Below are 22,824 nucleotides of genomic sequence, written 5' to 3'. Positions count from 1 at the left end.
GAGCAGCCTGAGCCGCATCCGATGCAATGCAGCCTATGCATGCAGCCTCCCGCCAAAGTATCCTTGTGTGTGGGTATTGCCTTGTTCGAATGTCTCGTCGTCGGTGTTGAGGGGCTTGATGTGATTGCTTCGGGGGTCCGCTTCGATGCGCCGGCAGCGCCGCCGCGGCCAGACCTGGCATGGTATTGATGGAGAGTATGCGGCTCGCCGAAGCCAGCCCATCTGATGGGACAATGCTCTTTGTCGTCTCCGTTGCGGTCGATGGTGATCAGAGGGGCTGTGGGTTGAGTTTGTCTTGGGTGTCAGCGTTAATGCGCTGGCGAACCTGCAGCAGACCGAGTCAACGACAGGAGCCGCTGTACTATGTAAAGATGCCTGATGAAGCTGCAAGGCTTGCTAGAGACCTTGCTGCCGCCGCCGTCATGGTGGTAGCTTATTAGCCGAGTCAGAGGCTGCGTCGGGAGTCCGCCTCGAATCGCCAGCGAAGCTATCGGTGAGAACACCAACGACAGAGACCTGCACGGGGCATGAAGCTCTCGCGAAGGTCATCAGGAGTAGAGTCGTCTTGTTACTACCTTTGTCATGGCCTGAGTGGGGTGGTGGGAGGCGGCGCGGGTGGCTGCGTGGGAGAATTGAATCGCAGGAGCTCGACCCGATCACCACCGCGGCCGGCGAAGCTTCATCGACCCATTCTCATCGTCATATGAGCTCCCTCTGCCAGCTCTGAAAATTTGAGCGAGGGCAGCTTGGTGTTGGGGATCATCGTGGTGGTGGTGTGGTTGAGGCAGCGTCGTGGAGGGAGGCTGGAAGCTTACCCCACAAAGAATCTCAATATCGTACCAAGCCAGGGGGTCCGCACGGCTACCAGCATCCCCGAAGCACGCTTGCAGCCACATGCAGCAAGCTTAGTATGGCAGAGAAGACTGCAGCAAGACTGCACTCCTTCGATACTCGGGATCAGAACATAATACAGCTGCAGAAGTCTTCAGGGCCGATCTGGATATCGTGGGACTCGGCGAGCCCCTCGAATGGTTCTCGCCATCTCCGCCTACCTCGACCACACGATCAAAGACTCCCCGTCGAATCCACGGCACGCGACAGGTCATACCTGAGAATAGAACGGAAAACCACGCACATCATCTTCAGCTTCTCCTATCTTGAGGCATCTAGCTGAAAAGCCGCACTACTTTGGAACGTATCACCCGCCCATCCTCCGCCTCGCGGCATCCATAGACTCTGCGCTCCCGTAGGCTTGCTGCTTCCGACTGCGTTGCACAAGACACGTTTTAGGCCTGCATCTTAGGAGTACCTCGGATAGCTTCAGGAGCCGTTCAGCGTGAGCATCGCGAAATTCATGATCAAAGGTTGACAGAACTATTGTCTCTGGTGGTTAGAACTTTCGCACCACACCGCATCCCTGAGCCCCTCGTTGACGGAAGCTATAAGCATGTCAAGATCATTTGGACTTCTTGAGATGAAGTTCGTCTACTTCACATTCGCACTCTTTGCAGCTTCATGAACAGCAGCGCACGTGTGCGTTACCTAGATTAAGCTAGGCCTTGTCTCGTTTGCCGTTTGTCATTTGACATCGCGGTCAGACAGGAACATCGCGCCGAATCACCCAAGGCCACCACCAAATGACCTTCAGCGTGGACCCCTAACAGTATCTCGTGTGCAAACCCGCGTCACCGCTATTCATCTTCACCGTCACTTTTCGTTTTCAGTCTCATGGTCGTAGAGTAGCTAGATTTCTCAAAAGTCGGCGCGCAAAAATTTTCCTCTCCAACGACAGTACTCGCATTGCCTTTGCGATTACTCTCAACACCACCGTAGTACCGCCAGATCACATCGCAACCCGCGACTCAATACTTCTGCGCTCTGCTACCTGCATTCGGGAACTAAAGCCATCATCCTCCCGCGCGTACAATATCCAGTCTCGCGCACGCACATACCCCATATCCGCGGCTGTCCACACAACCCGGGCACCTACATCCAGCCAACGCGACTCAAAACCCACCCCAACACGTCTACAAAGCCATCAACACGTCCCCATCTCCACTACCCCAAGAAACCCACCTAAAAACCCCACCACCACCAACACCACCAAAATGGCAACCTCAACATTCACCCTCCCCCACCACCCAACCCTCCCCACAACCCCCTCACCCCCACCCACCATCACAGCCACAGCGCTTCTGAACGCCTCCTCGCACGACATGGCAATGCTGCACGACATCCACACGCTCCTCAACAAGATCTTCACCCGCAACCGAAACCAGCACCAACGCTGCACGTGGTGGAAATCCCTGCACGGCTTCCGGCGGCAGATTGGGCTTCTGCTGCAGGAGCTGGAGAAGGGGCCGGTCAAGGAGCGGGAGGGCAAAGTGGAAGCCAGGTTGAGGTTTTGGGATAAGGGGGTTGTGCATGGCTGGTATTAGTAAGTTTTTGATGGGGTTTGCGGAATTGGCTTTGATTTGATAGGGTGCTAACTATGATGAAGCACGTTCAGTCAACTCGTTGCTGTCGGCCCTTTCGCCATGCTGGGGCTCGTCATGATGGCGAGTGTTGCGCGCGTGTGCCGGATTACCGGCATTACGGCCGTGTATGAAGAGATCGCTTCGGGCGACGTTCAAGGCGTTTTGAGCGCGAGCGATGAATTGGCTTTGGCGGGGGAGTTTAGCACGGTGTTGGATGAGGGGGAGGAGTGGGATGAGGGGGTTGTTGTCGCTCGGGATGAGGAGGAGGATGGCGAGTAGATAGAGGTGTGTGTCGGGTGTGAAGTTGGTTTGCTGAATACGTATGTATATTAGTCCATGGGATGATACCAGATAGCCCGGCGTGGCTATCTTCACGGCGTTCTGGCGTGTTGGAATGAAGGGATAGAATGTATTGAATGCCTCCTGGCTCACATGTTGCGTTGCTCTGGTCATGTGAAACTCATGTGAAGATTCGCAGGCTATGCTCTATCTAATACCAAATCTCGACCCCAGCGTACCGAACCGCTCCTTGCCGCCTACAGTTGGACTCTGTGCCGCGACTTGCGCTCCTTCTTGTACCTTCTCCAGCAGGATAGCGCCCTTCATCTGGTCTACCTTGCTGTACTTCTTGTTCCTCTGGGCGATATCGAAGAACTCCAGGGAATCATCTGTGCCCATCAGTGCGACTGTCTGCGTCAATTCGTCTAGATTCTCCATTAAGATGGGGTTGTTGAGGGAGCTGACGAATTGGCTGAGGAACGCGGTGTCGTTGGCGAGAGTCGCGACGGCAGCGGGGGAGATACGTTTGATGTGTTGGGCGAGAGGGAGGTCGAGGATGGCGGTTGACGCGTGGGATAGAGCGTCGAAGTAGATGAACTCTTTGATCTCGGTGGGGAGCGCGAGAAGGACCGAGGACATTATGTTGGAGAGATACCTAGTCAGCTCTAACATGTATGTCGACGGTTCGGTCTCGGGCTTGGTGGCCATCCAGTCGTACTCTGCTGTTTCGATCAAGTCGTCGATCTTGCTGTTTACGAGCTCGAAGACGCGGTTGGAGGCGGTGTTCTTGGCTTTGGCGAAACGGTCGGTTGCGGCGAGGACGACAGGACCTGTTGCTGACGGCGAGGAACGGGCTTCAAAGAGTAGATCTTGCAGCTCAACGCAGGCGTTCTCGAAGTGCTCCAAATTCGTCAAGATCTGCACGATCTGCCCAGGATACTGACTACTCAGCCTCTCGATCAAGCTCCCACAGACCTTCTCACACAGCAGCTCATCGAGACTCTGCCTCAGTGTTTCATCAATGACACTGCTCTTCTGGAAATAGTCGTCGCTGAACAGGTAGATCTGGTTGAGGAAATTCCGGATATCGATGCAGCATAGCGGATACATCTGCGAAAAGGGTAATACGCAGGGGAAGGTGAGGGGTTCGTTGGATGCCGGGGGATTGTACCAGGATACCGAGACGACCTTGTCGTACTCTTCGCTCGAGTTGATGGGCATGGGCATGTAGTCGTCTGTGTGCACAATCTCGCTGAAGTCTTCGCTGAAGCGGGCTTTGAGGAGGGAGGAGTATTTGGAGAAGAGGGTGAGGAGGAGGTCGTTCATTGCGGAGACGGAGTAGCCCCATTTCTATGAAAGTCAGTAGAAGGACTAGCGGAGCTGTGAATGAGTGACGGACCTCCATAGTGAGCATGAAGAGCGCTATGCGACCCTTGATCTTTAGGAGCAGTTCATCGTTCTCGACGGTATGGAGCTGGCTGGTGATGAGATTGATCGCGCTTTGGCACATCGAATCCCATAGTTCGTCGACCTATACTCTCGTTAGCAGTGCCTTACTTGGATAGTCGGAGGTTACGTACATCAGCCTGTGACCGTAGGTTCAGAGTCTTAGACATAGTAGCCTTCTCAATAATCGCGTACCCCGCGATACTTTCCAGCAAGCTGCTCAAGTCACTACATTCCTCATCCAGTAGATCCAGCTTGTTCGGTATGATCAAATCCTTCTGCGTCCGCCGATCTGATGCATACTCTACTCTGAACTGCTCGCTCTTGCCAAGCGTCTCGTTGATGTGCATCGCTTCGAATAAAGGCGAGAAATCCGTCTCATTTCCAGCTTCCTCGTTATTCAGCACGTCGAACTCGTCTGTCTCATCGGCCACCAGTTCGATTGCTGAGTTCAGTTTGAACTTCGAGAAACGTGTGTCGGCTTCGGCGCGTTCCTGGTTGCGCGTTCTCCGCACGTCGGTGTAGTAAAATGAGACCTCGCCCAAAAACTGCGCCGACTCGCGGATCCGGTAAAGCCACGTACTCAGGTCGTTCTTGACTGCCTCTCTGATCTGCTCTTGGGTCTGCGGTATAGATTTCTCAATCACATTCGCAATCTTGAACCGATTGATCTCCTTCAAATGAATCGTCTGTAACTCATCCAAAGCTCTTAACGCCGCGTAGTAGTTCTTTTCCCTCAGCATGTCCTGAACAGAGTTGGCAATGCGCAATACGTTCAAACATGCGTTCAGCGCTTGCGACGCTTCATCAATATTTTGGCGCACGCCTCGTGAATCAACCAGCGCCTTCTTCTGCTCCGCCAGCTTCTCAATACTCTCTTGGATCGACTCGTTAAGCTGCAAGATCTCACCACTCATCTGTACGGTCTGATCGCGTATCCTCAGTAGTGAGTCGACCGAGCTGACGAAATCTTGATGGTTCGCATTGCATATGCGCTCAATCTCACTTTCGCGATCGTTGGCATAGCGATCGAATGTGATTTGCAGTTGATTTGAGTAGCGTGCGTCTTTCATGATGGGGATCAGCTGGTCAATGTAGTCTGAGCCCACGGATGACTGGGAGATCTATTTCTGTCAGTACATACAATATGCGCACACTTGTACGGGTTTATCTACTTGTTTGATTGCCACCCATAGGTCATCATCAGGGTCCACGGCTGAAGGCATGATGGCGGTTGCCTGGTTTTGATTGTCGTGTGTGGTTACAGAACACGTCTGTTGTAAGCGTGGTAGTAGGTCACAGTGGAAGTTGCTATGTTCAGTCCTGGTATAAAGTTGTGGATGGTGGTGCTCGTCGTCGTCGCATATGAAACGCGTACCTGGCAAGTCCGCGGAAACCGTGCTAGTGGAAATACGACCTAGCTGACTTGGCGCGGCTCACTGACCCACTTCCCTTTTCGAGATGCCCCAGACCAGATGTTCTGCAGTCCAATCCCATCTTCAGCAAGTCAAATTGATATGAAGAACTGGCTCATGAGAATAGATGCACTGCGATAATCATGCCTGCTGCTCATATAGACTCCGGACGCTGCTTAGCAAGATAAAATTTGCAGCTGCACGTTATCCCGCTGTACATGGCGAAACAGGCCTGGAGAACGCGCTCAGGCAATAGTGAAAGAAATCTACGGCAAGGCCAGCAGCCTAGATACCATATTACACGCGTCTTACTTCGTGATATGTTCAAAATGTGGTTGATTTCGGAACATCCATCGGTCTGCCAAAGCCCAAGATCTCCAGCGTGACGCGCCGCGCATGCCCCACTTTCAGGAGCGATGACGGAGTAACCCCGCCGATTTCTCTCTATTCCGATCCGGAGTCAACGCCAAAGATATAATCTCGCCCCAAACTTTTTCACATCTTGGCAATCACATTCAAATCACACATCATGGAAGCCATCACAAGTAAGTCGAGTTTACGATTGAAAGAAGACTTGTCTAATTGACGACGCAGACAAAGTACAGAACCTTATGGGCAACGTCAGCGGGGCGGCTGCTGGAGCATACAGCGGAAAGTAGGTGCTCATTTGGGATTGTTGTGGTGGGATTTGGCTAACTGGGGATAGGACCGCTCTTCTGCTCGGTGCTGGTTTCGTGTAAGTTATCTATCAGCCCTCTCAATCTACAGCAAACTAATGATAATAGTACACGCCCAACTGTTGACGTGCTCGCGAAGTCTGGCGTCAAGGTCACAGTCGCATGCCGTACCCTCCAGAAGGCTCAAGACCTGGCTAAGGGCATCCCCAACACCAACGCCATCAGCGTACGAACGGATGCCCCACTCATCCGTAGCTCTCGCTAACAACACCCAGCTCGACGTCAACGATGCCGACGCCCTCGACGCCGAAGTCGCCAAGGTCGACGTTGTCATCTCCCTCATCCCCTACACATACCACGCGACGGTCATCAAGTCGGCGATCCGCAAGAAGAAGAACGTCGTCACAACCTCGTACGTCTCGCCCGCGATGATGGAGCTCGACGCCCAAGCCAAGGAGGCCGGCATCACCGTCATGAACGAGATCGGTGTCGACCCCGGTGTTGACCATCTCTCCGCCGTCCTCACCATCGACGAGGTCCACAAGGCCGGTGGCAAGATCCTCTCCTTCAAGTCATACTGCGGCGGTCTCCCCGCACCAGAGTGCTCCGACAACCCGCTCGGCTACAAGTTCTCCTGGTCATCCCGCGGTGTACTCCTCGCCCTGAGAAACCAAGCTGCGTTCTACCAGGACGGCAAGGTCAAGTCCGTCGAGGGCCCCGAGCTCATGGCCGAAGCAAAGCCCTACTTCATCTACCCCGGCTACGCCTTCGTCGCATACCCCAACCGCGACTCCACACCCTACAAGGAGCGCTATAACATCCCCGAGTGCCAGACCATCATCCGCGGCACTCTGCGCTACCAAGGTTTCCCAGAATACATCAAGTGCCTCGTCGACATCGGCTTCCTGTCCGAAGACCCCAAGGACTTCCTCAAGGAAGGCGAGAAGCGCACCTGGCGCGACGCAACCGCCAAGATCATTGGCGCCAGCAGCGACAAGGACGAGGACCTCATCTGGGCTATCTCGTCGCGGACAAAGTTCGCCAGCACAGAAGAGAAGGACCGCATCATCACTGGTCTCCGGTGGATCGGCCTCATCTCCGACGAGCAGATCGAGGCTCGCGGTAACCCGCTTGATACCCTCTGTGCTACCCTTGAGAAGAAGATGCAGTACGAGAACGACGAGCGCGACATGGTCATGCTGCAGCACAGGTTCGAGATTGAGAACAAGGACGGCAGCAAGGCTGTTCGTACTTGCACGCTGGCTGATTACGGTGACCCTAAGGGTTACTCTGCCATGGCTAAGCTTGTTGGTGTTCCTTGCGCGGTTGCTGTGCAGCAGGTGCTTGATGGTACACTGAGCGAAAAGGGTATCCTTGCTCCTATGAGCCCCGAGATCTGCCGCCCGTTGATGAAGACGCTTGAGGACCAGTATGGCGTTGTGTTTAAGGAGAAGACTGTGCCTATGTAAGGTGGTCGTCTGGATGCAAGAAGGAAGAAGGTATTTGATGGACATGGTAGGTATAGACAAAAGCTTATAAGCTTTGAGATGACTGAATGAACACATCAGTCGCTTCCAGATTCTGATCTCGTTTGGTGAAATGGTATCTCTTCTGCTGTATCTCGTGCCTAACTCTAAAAAGCTTTCCCTCCGCCTCTGCAACACATCCCATCTAGGTAATGCAAGCGCAGAACTTCTCCATCTAACACCCCGTATCTGTACAACCCACTCAATCCAGCCCAGCAGCCGGCGGCCTCCCACCAACAGCCTTCTTCGCCGGCGCACCACCACCGCCCATCCCACCCCCAAACATACTCCCCAGCATATCAAACATCGGGTTCCCCTGCCTCGGAATCTTGATCCCAAAATACATCTCGCCCACCTGATCCAACGCCTCCCCCCAATTCACATCCTTCAGATCCCCCGCATAATGGCTCTTGAGCTGCCTCCACAGACTCGGGTCCCCGCGCTCCACACTCAGCAACAATAGTCCTAGGAAATTGAGCAGAGGTAACGAAGGGTATACGGTGAAGTCGGAGGACTTTGTAGAGACGGGCTGCGTGGGCGGGTTCGGCGCGCGTTGCAGGGACGAGGTGAAGAGGAGGTAGTGTTTGTTTGCGGCGCGCAGGTTTCCTGTGAGTAGGTAGGGGAGGGTGCCGCGGGCGAGGTAGAGGGGCGCGGTGTGGGGCGCGTCGGAGGTGTACCAGGTGTAGTGGAGGGAGGAGAGGGTTGAGGCGGAGTCTTGGGTGCCGAGGAGGAGGTGGCGTTCTGCTTCGTAGGGTTCAAGGTCTGTGGGGAGGGTTGTGTTAGTATGGGGTTGTGGGAACGGGGATGGGGCTAGAGTAGGGGAGGTGAGGGGCGTACCTTCAGCGTATAGTCCTCCCGCGACATGGTGTATCTCTGGGTCGCCGGCGGGATAATCGCCAAATCGACTACTCCATGCTACCATCTCGCCCACGAACTTCTTCTTTGTAGGCTCATCCTTGGGAAAGGCGCGCAGAAGGCCTAGTAGCCGTCCTTTACTCTCTGCGTCTACCTTCACCTCCCCCTTGTTGTATACGTCGAGGAGGAATATGCATAGGTCGCCGCCTGAGCCACCTTGACCCGCTTGGAGAAGAGATAGCGCGCCAGAGTGTAGGATGGAGGTTGCGGATGCCCAATCGGAGGCTTTGGTGTATCGGGATGCGATTACGCGGAGTTGTTGGTGGGCTTCGTAGAATTGGCCTTCTGCGATTCTGGGTGGGGTTAGCGATAGCGTCTTGCGTAATAATGAGGTCTGATATTACTTTTCGCGTTGTCGCGCAAGCGTCTTTTCGATCTTGGAAGCCATATCGGGTGGTTGAGGGGTCGGTGGGGTGGTGCCTTGGTGTTGCTGGAGAGCTTCTGGATCGTGTTTGGGAGCGATGACGCAGCGCTACGGGCGGCTGCTGAACCCCACATTAGCCTCACGCACGTCTTCAACTCCTATCGCACATTATTGTTTGTGGTACTTACTTCTCAAGTCACTTCTTAATCCCCTCTGTTCTTCTTCTTTCGACGCGCTGCGCTAGTATCATCTCGCGACGCTGCGCAAAAAGAGAAGCCTCTCTATTCCGACGCGCGGAAGTTTGGCAGAGAGGCAAACTTCATGGACACAACAGGAGCAAAAAACATTGAGGTTTGCGGCAACCGAGACTCGAACTCGGAGCCCAAGCAGGCTACGTATGAAGCGTGGGAAGCTTGGATTTTACCCTTAAACCATTGCCGCGGTGAAGATTAGCTAATGATTGAACTTGTGCGTTTATAAAGTCATGGATACTACGAGTCCAGCGGTCTTTGATCCATGCAGCAATACAGTCACGGTATCTTGTGTCTGATTCATAGCTCCAAAGCTGTTATGGCGTCTTGTATTAGCCGACGCATGCAAATGGCGGGGCTGAGGTGGGATGAGATGGCAGGAGCGGGGTGCTGGCGCTTAGGTCTGCGCCTTCTCCATGCTAACTTACACTGCATGCGGCACAGCAATAACCTACAAGGTATCGAAAGTTTGTTACGATGCAACTTCTTTCGTCTCCAGCAATCTTCCATGATCCGATCATCCGAGGTGGGTGCACGACCGTGGATCTGGCAATTGGTTCGCTCGCAGCAGCTCACCTGCACTGCGCGAACAAGTGTCACGCTGTCGATGATACAGGGGTAAATTCTACTCGCAAAGAGATTGGATCAAGTCAGTCCGCAGAGGCGAGGGGCTGCATAACGTTTGATGCAGCAGTACCCGAAGGATCTCTAGTGTCCTGTCGATACCTCGCTCTTCCTCTTCCAAATTCACCTACGCCTCATCCTTTCATCAACGCATACACAACAGCATGGTCAGCGAAACCGACGTGGCAACGGCAGCCTTAGCCATCGCAATTTCCGCACTGGTCATCTCCGCTGGTCAATTCATCGCACAACTCTTTTCAACAGCGGACGGGTATCGTAGATGCCAGCGCTCCGTGATTGGAGACTGGTACAAACTGGTTGAGTTGAAATTCAGATGGTCAATTGTCCAACGTGGAAAAGATCCACTATCATTTTCCCCAGTGTGTTAACTATGAAAAGGAGCTCGTTTCGATACGAAGTCAAGGTGACGACACCTCATTTTCAGATCGCCACAATGACTGAGGGTGATCGGCGACGTTCTTTCTATTTGAACGAAAATGGACGACCTTCGAAGTACGCTGCCTTTCTCAGGCAAAATATATCACGATATCTGATTACTCCCTCGGAGCCAGCTGCACTGCTGGGTGATCGGGCCTCACGCGTTGGTACTTTTTGCCCTCCTAACCGCCGGGAAAAAGAAGGTAAGCATTCAATCTCCTGCAATACAAACTTTTCTGGGATGCAGACGCTGAGAAAGAGTTTCGACACGCGTAGACATAGGTGAAGATGTAGCTACATGGTTTGATCTACTGAATGATATTCATGACGTCCAGGGAATGGGCGGATGGGGCTTGATCAAACGGCAGTGTATGATACTTGCGATTAAACGAGATTTTCTTGGAATTAGAACAGATCTGGCATCGATCTCCATCTCGAGTAAGTCATCAGCAAAAGCCATCAGTAAAAGATTAGACTTAGCTAATTGTCCATGGACATAGGGAAGACTCGTTCTTGGGATTTTATGCCACCAGACGTTGTACGACCGATCGCTAGCACTACGCTCGGCTGTTTGATCACTATGGCCTACAGTTTAGATATGAACTGGACAGATTTTCGACTCGATGAAGGCATAATGCGTGCAGTTGGTGGCGGTCGAAGCTTGTCTACTTCTATCGTACGTGGTATGGGACTGGTGGTGGAATACAGCACGGATGCATCTAAACAAGCCGTCCGACACCGTCTACCTAGCAAGGTTGCAGACCAGGTACGTGTAAGGCATTATTGGTTTACTGCTATTTTCCCACATCTTCCCAACGACTTTGTTAAAGGTAAGGTATCGCTCAAAGCCAAATTTGCGACATGTCTCCGAGACAAAGCGCAGCTCACGGAATGCCGCACTGTTTATCTTTGTATAGTCTTAGCTCACAAACGTTAGTTGACTTTCGGGATTGTTTCCGGCAGTGGATCATTCCCTGTCAGAGGACTTCCGGTCGAACCATGCCTTTATCTGAGGGATATACAAACACCTGGAAGTGTGAATTGGAGACGTGCGGTAGGGGATCTGAATATATGTTCAGACGTAGAAAAAGCTTTGGAAGCCAGTTTATCGCACCAGGATCCTGCTCATAGACTCCCCGCTTTTACTGACATCCTTGGGCTGTGGTGCAGATGGCTCCCAATCGATGCCACTCTCACAAACGTGATCGATAACCCGTTCCCGTTCCCATTAACAACAATGGGCGAAAGACATGAGTCACGTAACGCGTGGAAATCTGAGCTCAAAAGGCGTGAAAAAACACTCTCGGAGCCGTGCAAGCACGTGCTAGGCTTTTATGAGGCCTGGGAACAACAACATCATAAACTCTTCGCGATGTTTTATCGACCGTGGAACGCAAAGCCAATCTTTCGACAGGCTTTTGATGCCACAACACAGTATTTCTGCTGCACTGAGGGCTTAGATTTCGACCAAATGTATAAGAACCTTATACCTTGTCACATCGAAGTCAACGCCCATAGCCTCCAGCAGGCCGAGGAGAACATCAGCAATGGACGCGACAAAATACGAGACAGCGCTTCGCTTCCAACCAACCGAGATCCAATCTTTACGGAACGTGCATACATATATGCCGAGAATGTACCAAAGTTCGTCGAGAAGATGGAGCGTCGCAGACCCAGCTTTGCGAAGTTCTCGTATGAAGATGTCTGGTGGATGATGATGATGCGTCTCCATGCATGGACTATGGGTGTGCAATGGCAGGACCGTGAGGGCGTGAAGATACCGAGCGAGCACTACGAAAACCCAGCGAGGGTGTACATCTTATGAGACCAAGGGAGCAAAGTTGCCATCTGGCGAGTCAAGCGGAATCCACATGGGCGAGCAAATGAAGACGGTCACGAGTTACACATACGTTGAATACTAAGCTGGCACGAGAAAGACACAGAAAAGACGTCACGAAACCATGAAGATCAGAACCATTGTGTGGTTGAGCGCAGTGCTCGAAACTTGCATTGCAGTAATGCCTAAGTGTATCTAGGAAGTGAATCATAAAAAGGTCGTCGCAGCATCATCCTCATCGAAAGACCCAGTCCAACCGAAAGTGATGCCCAAGAAGAAGAATCCCAGTCCCAGTCCGCGAAAGCCTAAACCCCATCCCATGCCCGTATAAACCATTTTGTAATCCGCGCAGCTAACCCGTATAGCGTGCGACCAGCCATCCCTAATCAGACGGAGAAAGAAGAAGAGGAGGAAGAAGAAAGTGTAAAAAGGGTTGCCTAAGCAGAGAAGTCACGAGCGTGAGCACGCTTCTGAACGGAAGCGACAGCAGCGAGCTTAGGACCAGGCGCATCCTCGATGGTCTCACCAACCTGGTGCCAGTAAAGGTCCCACTGGAGAAGCTCATCGCTAGCCTTGTACAGCTCAGTACCCTTCTTTCCAGCAGGGACCTGCTTGCTGTCGTCACCACCAGTGACCTTGATGTTGAAAGCCTGAGGCCAGAACTGGCGCTGGCTAACATCGCCGTTGTTGTGGATAGACACAACCTCAGTCCTGAGGACGTAGTTTCCGCTGGGGATCTCAGAAGGAATAGTAACCTTCTGGGTGTTTCCGTTGTCGTAGAAGATGGCGTCGGTGCCCCAGTAGCCGGTCTGGCCTTGGGCTTGGCCGGAGGAGTAGCGGCCCTTGCGGTAGTCGAGGAGCGCGCTTTGGTGGATCTTGAAGAACTCGAGCTTCGTCTTGTCGACGTTCTTGCAGTCGCCGTTGCAGGATGCCATGTAGGTGGCTGTCCAGCCGTGGTGAGAGCAGTCCCAGCCCTCTTCTCCGGAGCCGCAGCTGCCCTCGTGGTGCCAGTGGAAGGTTACGTCTTGGCCGGCGGGGGCTTCGACGGTGTATGGGGAGGGGGAGGCATCCTTGTGGGCAATGATGTCGGGGCTGGAGTTTGGTTAGTACATGCACGAAAGGGTAGAACTAGGGTTGGTATAAACGTACTGGCTCAGCTTGTCGCCGTAGATGGGCTGGTATCCCCAACCCTGGTTGGTCCACCAAGCAGGCGACTTGTTACCAGGATCCTGCTTGGAAGCCTGACGGAAACCGGGGTAGGTCTTGCCTCCAGCCTCGAACTGCTCGACAGAGGTGTGGCCGGCCACGGTGGAGATGAGGGCAGCTACAAGAGCGCCAGTCTGGAAGATCTTGGACATAGACATGGTTGAGTTGATGTTGGTCGTAGGGATAATGGTTCTTTGGGTATATTTGTTGGTGGGTATATGTAAAGAATGTGACAAAGAATGTGATAAAGAATGAGTGTTTTGTTGATAGCACCGGGCTATAGAATGAATGACTGGTCAATGAATGACTGAAGAGAGAGTGACTTGCTTGCTGTGAGCGTGAAGGATATCCCTCTGCAAGGGCGAGCAGCAGCCCTTAAGAATGCTCACCACCCAGCATTCCAGAAGCAGCCAAGGTGGCCCGGAATGTCCAGGCCATCATTTCGGAGGCGCTTACTTTTCGCCCCGCATTTCCCGACGCCCGTGAGGGGTTTGCACGGTGGCTTCTGCTGTCTCTGACAGGCGGCCTGCTGACCAAAGAGCTGCGCCGGCGCTCAGCTGGTGGAGTGTGTGCCTGACGCTAATGTAGGTACGAAAGAACTAGTTTCTTAGTCACGAACTGGGTTCGCCCGGCGTGTAGAGGAACACACCCACTATCATTGGTAGTCATCTGCGCGCCTACGTACGGCGTAGAGATGACGAACTGTGCCCCTTCTTATTGCATAGTACTAATTCTGTCACGCAGCTGTCGGTGTCTCAGCCTGCTGTGCCATTCTCAACCTCATGTGGAGTTTGCATACGTACATTTCGTATTCTCGAAGCCCAGACATCGAAGTCTCAAGATTTACGGTGGATCTCGGAAAACACCGAGATCAACCTCATCACGCAAAAGAACGAATCAAGAGGCGTGATGTCATGTTGGTTTTCGTTTGTAATGACTTGGGGCTGTTTTTCTCGTGGTCGGATCGCCATTCGGCTGCGTGTCGTGGCAGCAGGGGTGAATACGGGGCTTCCGCTGCCGCACGACGCCGCTGTTTCAGCCGCCAGAGGGCTATCGATAAACAGCCTATCGACAAGACCCATCGCTTCCCAACATATCACCGGCGCATGCAGCAATTTTGGTTCACTCCTGCGACGAAAACGTCTGGTTGTTTGAGACAATGCCGTGCTATGTTTCAAACAACGCAGGTTGGCGAACTCTTACCGAACGCGCATTTGAAATCGTAGCAACTGATCGCTTTCCGGCCTCCCTGGTAATACGAGCGACACGCGTGAGCACTGCCGAAAGCCTTGGTACTTTTCCTCCACTCTGGTCCAGATGCTGGCTCTCCGCTCAACGATCGACATGTCGCCACGAGGAAGGCCTGACCTTCCTCGTTGAGTTGTGCGCCCGTCTGATCCGGAGGATTCGGATGCATGCGAGCGCGTTTTGGAAGTCTGCCGGCCGTGACGACTATCGGTAGGGAGTGTGCGGCGTCGACATTAGCTTACTGACGTATGGAGATTACCAAACAAGGTAGTCAAATATGGTAGTCGCACGATTAGTAACATCGCAGACGCCCATCAAGCGCCCCGCTTTGTCTACCCTTCTCCGGACACCACAATTGGACAAGAGCGACCTCTTGAGGTCGTTTTCCATTCCTTTCGACAGTTTGAACAAGCGAACGTATGGCATGCCAGTAAAGATAGAAACTCTGTGTTGTACGCCTGGTATCTTGGAGTGTTGTTCCAGCGTCATTTCGTGGCGCAGGCCATATGCAATTTCCTGTGTTGCTGTCGGCCAATCGTCCAAGTATGGTACAATAGTCCATCAAAAGCAACGCATTGAAGTGTTCCTGGTGATCTTGAAAAGCTGCGCCGCGTGCGACCTGCATCTAAATTGCTTTTCGGAAACAATCCCATGGGTATTAGCAGCGGTAACCTACCTGATCGTCCGTCGGCATGTCTCTGTTAGCGAAAACACGCACCCGGGTATTGGTTTTGTGCGAGAACTTTATTTCCAGCGTCTATCGTGCAACTGCATTGGCTTTGATCTGCACCTTGCTGCAGCATTCTAAGGCGAACGTTCATGCGCTGGGGTCGTGTTCGTGGTTGTTTACTGTGAGCTTTTGGTGGGTGCAAAGAAAGCCGAAGGTTGGAGGCAGGGTGCGATGCATCTCCAGCAAGCACCTGGCAGTACGTGGTACGTTCGCAATGTCGTCACTGTCGTTGCTGTAACAGCCTGTTTCGAAGAACGTTGTTTGTATCATGGAGCGAACGCTAGCAGGAAACCTAAGTGCGGAGGACATCGTGGTCGACTACATACATTGACTAGCTATGCTACCTCCGCGGTCCCATGCCACGAGCTCCGAGTCTGCTTTCCTTCTTTCCAACTTTACGAACCTCGAATTTTGCGTCGTGTCACCTTGATAGCGTCTCCAAGATCACGATCCGGCACGTCGATCCCTTCGAATAGCGCTCCCATACATTGGTGCTCCACTTTCGCTGCCTTGGTGTTCATTGTCGTTATCGGCCTTACACTCACTCCGTACCGGCTGAGACCGCAAGCACACAGATCAGGGGCATCTTGCGTCGTAGCTATCGCACGAACACCACGAACACGCTTCGACTTCCGTGGGGGTAGCATTTGTACTCGAGAAGACCGGCTTGGGGGTCCGCCGGGCAATACGAAGTCCCCATTGGGTGCCGTACGTAGCTGGCCCATCTGCGCGCGACTGATGGCTACCGGCGCTTTCATTTTGTTGCCCATAAAGATGATGTTGTTGCCGCCGTTCTTGTACTGGCTAGCGAGCGCATTGAGGTCCAAAGAGAATTCCTGAATACTGATGCCACTACCAGCGTCCGAAGCTGCTTCGTCGATCTCGGCCGTCTCATCGTCTTGGCTGCCTGAGTGCTCGCTGGGTTCGTCCTCATCCGCGGGTGTATCGTTGTCAGGCTCCTCGGCGGCTGATGCCTCGCTGACTGACTCTTCGCCATCTGTCTCTTCTTTCACGCTCTCTCTCTGGTGTTCTTCTCCTTCCCGGTCCTAGCACCAAATGCCTGCATTGCATACCAAACTGCTCTGCCCACACGAGAGTCTCTCTTGTCTTCATCACTCCAGTTTGCATAGAGATTCATGAAGCTGACAGGCCCTGGGTTCATCAACGTCATCGCAGGGTTGCAAACATCTACAAGCTTGGCCAAATGTAGATCGCCCTTCCATGTTTTGCTGCCGCTTTCCTTTGATACTGGGATCTGGATGAACTGCTTTAAAGTTTCCCAAACCGCCTCAAAGATTGGCATAGGCGTACCCATGTCTTGCGCGATAGATTCTGTCTTGAGTACAGTGATTACAGTATTAACGTTCCAGTTGTAGATGTTAGGGTCGTCTTTGAACACGGGATTCTTGCGAAATGCCGGCATGATTGTCTTCCAGATGTCTGTACAGGTAGACAACATACCGAACCAGTCGAAGTGCAGGTCGTTTTCATCCGCTAGGAGCCACTGGCGAATCTCTCCGAGCAAGGCTAAGGGCTTGCGTTGCAATTCCACGGACTTCAAGAACTCCGATGTTTCGTAAGTACCTTGGGGTAAGTTTTCTTGTCGGTCCAAGATCTTCTGCGACTCTGGCTTGCACACCAGGCTGACTAACTTCATCACCCATTCGTGGGCTTCTGCTGTTGATTTGGGTTCCGCACCCATCCGCTTCAAAAACAGTTCTCCGATCACAGTTGGGTCATCGAGTCGGCGCAGTTGCTTGTTGTCCCAGGTGTCCTTCTTTGAACGCCGATTGCTCGCCTTGTTGGCAATAGAGTAGCCGCGTCCGAGATCAATCTTCTTACCCACTTCGTCGAGAGTCTTTGGCCATTCGCCGAAGAACAGCTTGTCTTGTCGACCGTTGAGTAGATATTCCATGTCAGGCCATCGGGGCATTTCCGGGTGCAGTATCCGGCTTACCGCAACATATAGCCAGGCCATGTAAAGGATGTCGCCCGCCATATGCTCGATTTTGGAAGCTCTGTGATTAAGCTGTAGCTGTAGTTCGTACTTCAGAAGCCCGCAGCGGATCGGATGCCTTTTCAAGACTGTCGCAAGTTAGTTTTAGCCCTCTTGTAACACCAGTATGATCCAAACGTACCGTAATCCGGCTCGTCTACAGTTTTACTCAGTGGCTCATGCTTGTCCTCCTTGATCTTCCGGATGAATCTTCCCCAGCGATCACGAATCGCGTAGTCTTGATGGTCGCTCAAGATGTTACGCATGTTCTGATAGAGCGAGGCTATCTTTTTGTCGGAATCCGCAGATCCCTTGAATGGCCGCTCGATAGGATCAATTTTGGACATAGGATCAATTTTGGAGAAATCCTGCGCGGCTTTACGAACAGTCTCTTTGTACTCGCGAAAAGGCGCTGCAAGCGTGCCCTCCTCTTGAAACACCGACTCAACGTCAAAGAACATCTGTACCGCTACAGTGAGCCATATAGGAATCTCTTTGAAAGTTATCATGTGTTTGATGCCCCGAGCAGTCTCGTCGACAGCGAAATGAGACAGATGAGGATGACCTGCGACGTCGAAGAACTGAGCCCATTCCAGGGTCTCAAAGACCTCCAGGGCTATTTTGTCTGCGTTACTACCGAATGACTCTCGCGTTATGTGAGATTGTCGAGTGTGAAGTGGGCCCGTCTGTGATAACAAAAATACCTTTAGGCCGCTATAGACGTGCCACATACAATATGTCTCCTGCTCGCACAGATGATCGTTTGGCCGGATTCTCATAGACGGCTTGACGAGTTTATCGACATTGTCTTTGATATCGCCGTCCCAGAAACCATGCAAGCGAGCGTAGAGCAGTGCCGGAAGAGTCCAAACAGGGTATTCCTTGGCGGGGTATCTAATCATCTTCGTCAGCTTGTGTATACGGGCACTACAATGGCTTAGCCTTACTTCTTGGGACGAACGAGCATCTGATCCAATTGATTCTCAGCAGATCGCACCAGATCGACGGCTGTATTGGCAAGCACTGCCGCGCGTGTGAGGCCGTCACCTGTCTGCCGATATTCATCCCACTCTCGCACAATCCATGCTCGCACGTCGTAGATCTCGTCAAGAAATGTCGCGATAGCGAAGAAGAAGTCGTGCTCGAGACTCTCCTCGTCTTGCTCAATCGGGATAGGGTCGACTTTGGGCAATTGCTTCTCCTTAACTTCGGTGATGAGATCGTCCAGTGGGTCCGTCTCTTCGACCGTAAGCCCGGCGAACCTGTTTTGTAGCTTGATGTTCTCAGAAACTACTGGCGTCTCTGGTATCAGAGGCTTCAGCAGTTTTGCCGCCTTTTCCAGAACGGTGATAAAGTAGGAGTGCCTGTCGTTGCTGACGTAATCGGTCGAGTGCCCTTTCTCGAACCAACTGGCCACTTTGCTCCGAGCTAAGATCACTCGGTCAAACACCTGTTGTAGCGCAGCTGGGACTTCGATCTTGGGATCAAATGAAGCAATATGTTCAGCCATCTCTACGAACTCGGAGACGCGTATGGGATATTGAACTGGGGTCACAGGCTCCGCGTTTTCTTGGCTGGCTTACGAGCTTTGCCTGCCTTTCCCCTCTTCCGCGGCGCCTTCTGCTGAGGCTCCGGCTCGTTGATAGCTCTGATGTATCCGCATTTCCCCGATGTCCATGCGAGCCAACCAGCGATGTACTCCGTGTCGTTTTTGTAATTTCGGTACGTTAGAATTAACGATCTTCGGTTTAGAACATCACTTTCGAGTGATGGGTCCATGGCGATTGAAGAGAGTAATGTTGTTCGAGAAGCACTTTCAAGTATTCACAAGGATCACAGACAATGGCGGTTGGGTCTGCGTTGATGCAGAGTACTTGGAGAACAAACGGTGAGGTGACACGGGAAGCGGAAGGCGGCACGGATCAGGGGCGGTGGGGTAAGGTCGTCGGACTAACCCTGAAAGGGCCATGGCGCCCCCTTCCAATGGAATCATGACGAAGGTTCCAAGACCCTGAAACTCTCCATCTTCTCCTCTGTTCTCTTCAAGCTGCATGAAATGCGTGGCACATGGTTTCGAAATGCTGTCGTCGGCCTGCCACTGCGCAGACTGGTCATGAGAAAATTCAGCTTGCGTGAAAGTTAGCGGACGCTTGGCCGGGCTTAGGTTGGAACGCGAGACGTCGGGTAGTCGAAGAGCTGCGGTGACCGACCTGCATCAACAAGACCTTATCATCATTCCATGGACGTGCAAGCCTTCGTTATACCCTTGCCGACGGGAGGTTGGGGGCAAGAATGATGCTCCAGGCCTGATCACCTAGGTAGCTTCTCAAAAGAAGCTTGTATGCGGGAGTTAATATTGGTCGCTGGTGTATCTTCCAGTTACTATATCCTTATACGTCCCGGACCCGATACTCTTGGCCCTCGTTCCTTCAGCAGGTGTTCGTCCAAGGTTCTCCTCGATTGTGAGCGTGTCGTTGCTTTTCCGACGTGGATGATCTGTGCACGCACGCACACCTGCGAAGCGGCTCAGACGCGTTTGGAGCAGAGAACGCGACTTCCATCAATCAGATGGGTAAGCCAATGCTCACCTGGTGTCCTCGTTATCGCTATTCTATGCACCGGTTAATAAACAATTTCAAAAGCCTCAGTCCAGACTCAGCGTCGTGACGTGGTGTTGAATTACAACGATGACGCTCGATGACGATCGTATCAAATCCCAACCCCACCAAAACTGGCCCCTACAATTACTACCCCCCGATCGACAGAGATGTTCAAAACAACCATCATCAGATCTTCGAACTTTGTTTTCCGGAAGCCAATCACCTCTTCTACCCTGATCAGGCCAATTGCACGTACCTTTAGTCACACTACCTTCAAGATGAGCGACAACAAAGGCCCAGTTACCGCATACCCTGCCACAGAAATCACACCTCAAAACCAAGAAGGCGGCCCTGGTCTAGACGCAAAGACCGATCAAAAAGCAGAATGGTCGCGTCTCGAGTTCTGGGACGAGAACCAGAAACCCTACCTTAAGGAGTATGAGGGTCGTGGTTTGATGCAAGGCAAGGCCGCGTTGATCACGGGTGGAGACTCTGGTATCGGACGCGCTGTAGCAATCCTGTTCGCAAGAGAAGGCGCCGATGTCAGCATCGTGTACTTGCCCGAAGAGGAGGAGGATGCGCAATACGTCAAGAAGAAGATCGAAGAAGCCGGCCGCAAAGCAAACCTCATGCAACTCAACCTGCGGGAGAGGAAGAACTGCGAGCAAGCCGTTGAGCAACACATGAAGGTCTTTGGCAAGCTGAACATACTCGTTAACAACGGTAAGATACTTCTACTTTACAGCAACACCATCACATGACCAAGAGCCACCAGACTAACATCCCCACAGCCGCCATGCAAGAAGCCTGCACAGACATAACCGAAATCGACCTCGACGTAACCGAAAAGACCTTCCACACCAACGTCATCTCCATGTTCGCCATGTCCAAATACGCGCTCAAACACATGAAGCGCGGCGACTGCATCGTAAACAGCGCCTCAGTCGCATCCTACATGTCCAACCCCATGCTTCTCGACTACGCCTCTACAAAGGGCGCCATCGTAACTTTCACCCGTGGTCTTGCGCAGCAGCAAGCGCCAAATGGAATCCGTGTCAACGCTGTTGCGCCAGGCATTATTTGGACGCCGCTACAGCCGGCGACGAAGAACAACCCGGCTGATGCGATGGACTCGTTGGGTGTGGGTGCTTGCCCGCTGAATCGCCCGGGTATGCCGGTGGAGATGGCGACGTGTTATGTGCATCTTGCTAGTCCGTTGGGAAGCTATTGTACCGGTGAGGTAATCCACGGGAGTGGAGGAATTGAGATGCAGGGTTAAGAGGGGTCTGAGGAAGGGGTAGTAATGACGATGGAATGAGCCAGATGAGATGACGAGAACGACCTCACGCTAGGTCGGGTTAACGTAATACAAGCATACGATTGAGCCCGGGCAATACACGCTTGTTCCTCTCGATGTCTTCCTGTATGTTAGCCCTAACACAGCAGGGCAGCGACAGCACTCCCGATTCCAGCCTTTTAATGACAGTAATAGCTTGGTAGAAGCCTCGCGCCCCAAAAATCCTCTCTTTCGACACTTTTCGCATGCATGTTGTTGCTGTCTGCTACTTTCAGCAGACTGGTCACAAAAGAACATGACATCAACTGACCGCAGTTTTAATTTGAAGAAGAACAGCGTAGGTGGTTGAAGAAGGAGAGAACAATCTTTGAGCCAGGCTTTATACACCCGCAGCAAACGAATCCCAGAACGAGGCAAGCATCAGGACATTGGTGTAGTCTTTCAACACTCCCAACGGACTCATATGTTACGATGAAAGGCGTGTTTTGAGTCTCCGGACCGGAGTTCCGGCCATGAGTTCATCACATAGCATTTTGAAACAGGTTCGTCGCTTTCATCACGATCTTGAACGCCCGTTTTAATCGCAGCGAAGCCCGCAAGCTCGCCATCGTTTTGGCTTGTCTCTCTTTTTGGAAGAGGGAAGAGACTCTTGCCATGAAGCTGTGCTCCAGAGCTTTTTGGACATGCGGAATGGGCAATGTGTAGATGAGAAAGAAGGACACGGCGCAAAGGAGAGGGGTATATATACCCCGCTCACTGCGTACTAATAGGAATGTGGTATGATAGTCTCTGAGGTTTCCAGCAGCACAGCATAGTGTTGTTTCCAATTCCTTTTAGTAGGCCGGCAAGACGGCTGCCATCATTCTTGTGTTCTGAGTTTTTGGATATGCGGAATGAGAATGTGTGGATAAAGAGTACTACGACAGCGCAGCAGGTTGGTTTATGTAAACCTTATGCACTGCTTGCTCATTTCGAGATACTGTGATACTTCCTGGGACTTCCGACAACACACCATAATGCTGATCCAGTTTCCCCTAGAAGACGGGCAAGACGGCCGCCATCAACCATGCAAGTAATTTATTTTGGATCTTCGCAGGACCAATGTGTGGGTAAAGAGGAAAGAGGCAGCGAAGAGGGTATTTATATATCCACTTCTCCCGATGGCCGCTCATCAACTTGAAGGTAAATGCTTTTGGCGATTGCGAACAGCACACCATATTCTGGTTTCATTTGTGTTTTGGAGACAGGGAAGCCAGCCGCCATGCAACTGCATCTCTACACTTTGGATATGCGGAACAGGAATGTGTGGCTGAAGAAGAGAGGGGTAGCGAAAACAGGAAGTTTATATATACAGTCCTCCAGCTGCGCGCTCATATGTTAAAAATGTTAGTCTTTGACGACTTCAACCGCACAAGAGAGGTATTGGGAACTTTCTCTGGCATGTCTCGCCGCATATGGGGTTGGTTTTGCTGCTTGCTTTCAACCAATTGACATGTAG

General features: G+C 52.4%; 6 protein-coding genes and 1 non-coding gene across 7 annotated transcripts; 2 read left to right on the top strand and 5 right to left on the bottom strand.

The window, feature by feature from the left end:
- Window positions 1-2,963: 2,963 nt before the first annotated feature.
- J4E87_010562 (uncharacterized protein) lies at window positions 2,964-5,428 on the bottom strand (the record flags this gene model as incomplete). The annotated part of the gene is made up of 4 exons (XM_049382134.1): window positions 2,964-4,106; window positions 4,156-4,287; window positions 4,337-5,326; window positions 5,378-5,428. The coding sequence occupies 4 exons, from the start codon at window positions 5,426-5,428 to the stop codon at window positions 2,964-2,966; spliced, it is 2,316 nt and encodes a 771-aa protein (XP_049228121.1).
- A 718-nt stretch (window positions 5,429-6,146) lies between these two features.
- Window positions 6,147-7,763, top strand: LYS3 (Saccharopine dehydrogenase [NADP(+), L-glutamate-forming]; the record flags this gene model as incomplete). Its single annotated transcript, XM_049382133.1, has 5 exons — window positions 6,147-6,162; window positions 6,212-6,272; window positions 6,324-6,353; window positions 6,403-6,520; window positions 6,570-7,763. 5 exons carry the CDS (start codon window positions 6,147-6,149, stop codon window positions 7,761-7,763), a joined length of 1,419 nt encoding a protein of 472 aa, XP_049228120.1.
- Window positions 7,764-8,022: 259 nt separating this feature from the next.
- On the bottom strand, window positions 8,023-9,123 carry J4E87_010560 (uncharacterized protein; the record flags this gene model as incomplete). The annotated part of the gene is made up of 3 exons (XM_049382132.1): window positions 8,023-8,582; window positions 8,658-9,028; window positions 9,080-9,123. The coding sequence occupies 3 exons, from the start codon at window positions 9,121-9,123 to the stop codon at window positions 8,023-8,025; spliced, it is 975 nt and encodes a 324-aa protein (XP_049228119.1).
- Window positions 9,124-9,453: 330 nt separating this feature from the next.
- On the bottom strand, window positions 9,454-9,540 carry J4E87_010559. The gene has a single exon. It is a non-coding gene; the product is annotated as a tRNA-Gly (tRNA).
- Window positions 9,541-12,686: 3,146 nt separating this feature from the next.
- On the bottom strand, window positions 12,687-13,613 carry J4E87_010558 (uncharacterized protein; the record flags this gene model as incomplete). The annotated part of the gene is made up of 2 exons (XM_049382131.1): window positions 12,687-13,341; window positions 13,399-13,613. The coding sequence occupies 2 exons, from the start codon at window positions 13,611-13,613 to the stop codon at window positions 12,687-12,689; spliced, it is 870 nt and encodes a 289-aa protein (XP_049228118.1).
- Window positions 13,614-15,828: 2,215 nt separating this feature from the next.
- J4E87_010557 (uncharacterized protein) lies at window positions 15,829-19,208 on the bottom strand (the record flags this gene model as incomplete). The annotated part of the gene is made up of 6 exons (XM_049382130.1): window positions 15,829-16,469; window positions 16,526-17,518; window positions 17,572-18,045; window positions 18,163-18,323; window positions 18,377-18,941; window positions 19,013-19,208. 6 exons carry the CDS (start codon window positions 19,206-19,208, stop codon window positions 15,829-15,831), a joined length of 3,030 nt encoding a protein of 1,009 aa, XP_049228117.1.
- Window positions 19,209-20,307: 1,099 nt separating this feature from the next.
- J4E87_010556 (uncharacterized protein) lies at window positions 20,308-21,308 on the top strand (the record flags this gene model as incomplete). The annotated part of the gene is made up of 2 exons (XM_049382129.1): window positions 20,308-20,752; window positions 20,821-21,308. 2 exons carry the CDS (start codon window positions 20,308-20,310, stop codon window positions 21,306-21,308), a joined length of 933 nt encoding a protein of 310 aa, XP_049228116.1.
- Between the last annotated feature and the right edge of the window lie 1,516 nt (window positions 21,309-22,824).

The sequence above is a fragment of the Alternaria ethzedia genome (genome assembly GCF_023757985.1).
Source record: "Alternaria ethzedia strain BMP 0044 chromosome Unknown scaffold_51, whole genome shotgun sequence".
In the NCBI taxonomy this organism is placed as follows: Eukaryota; Fungi; Ascomycota; class Dothideomycetes; order Pleosporales; family Pleosporaceae; genus Alternaria; species Alternaria ethzedia.
This window is presented reverse-complemented; position numbering and strand designations above follow the sequence as displayed.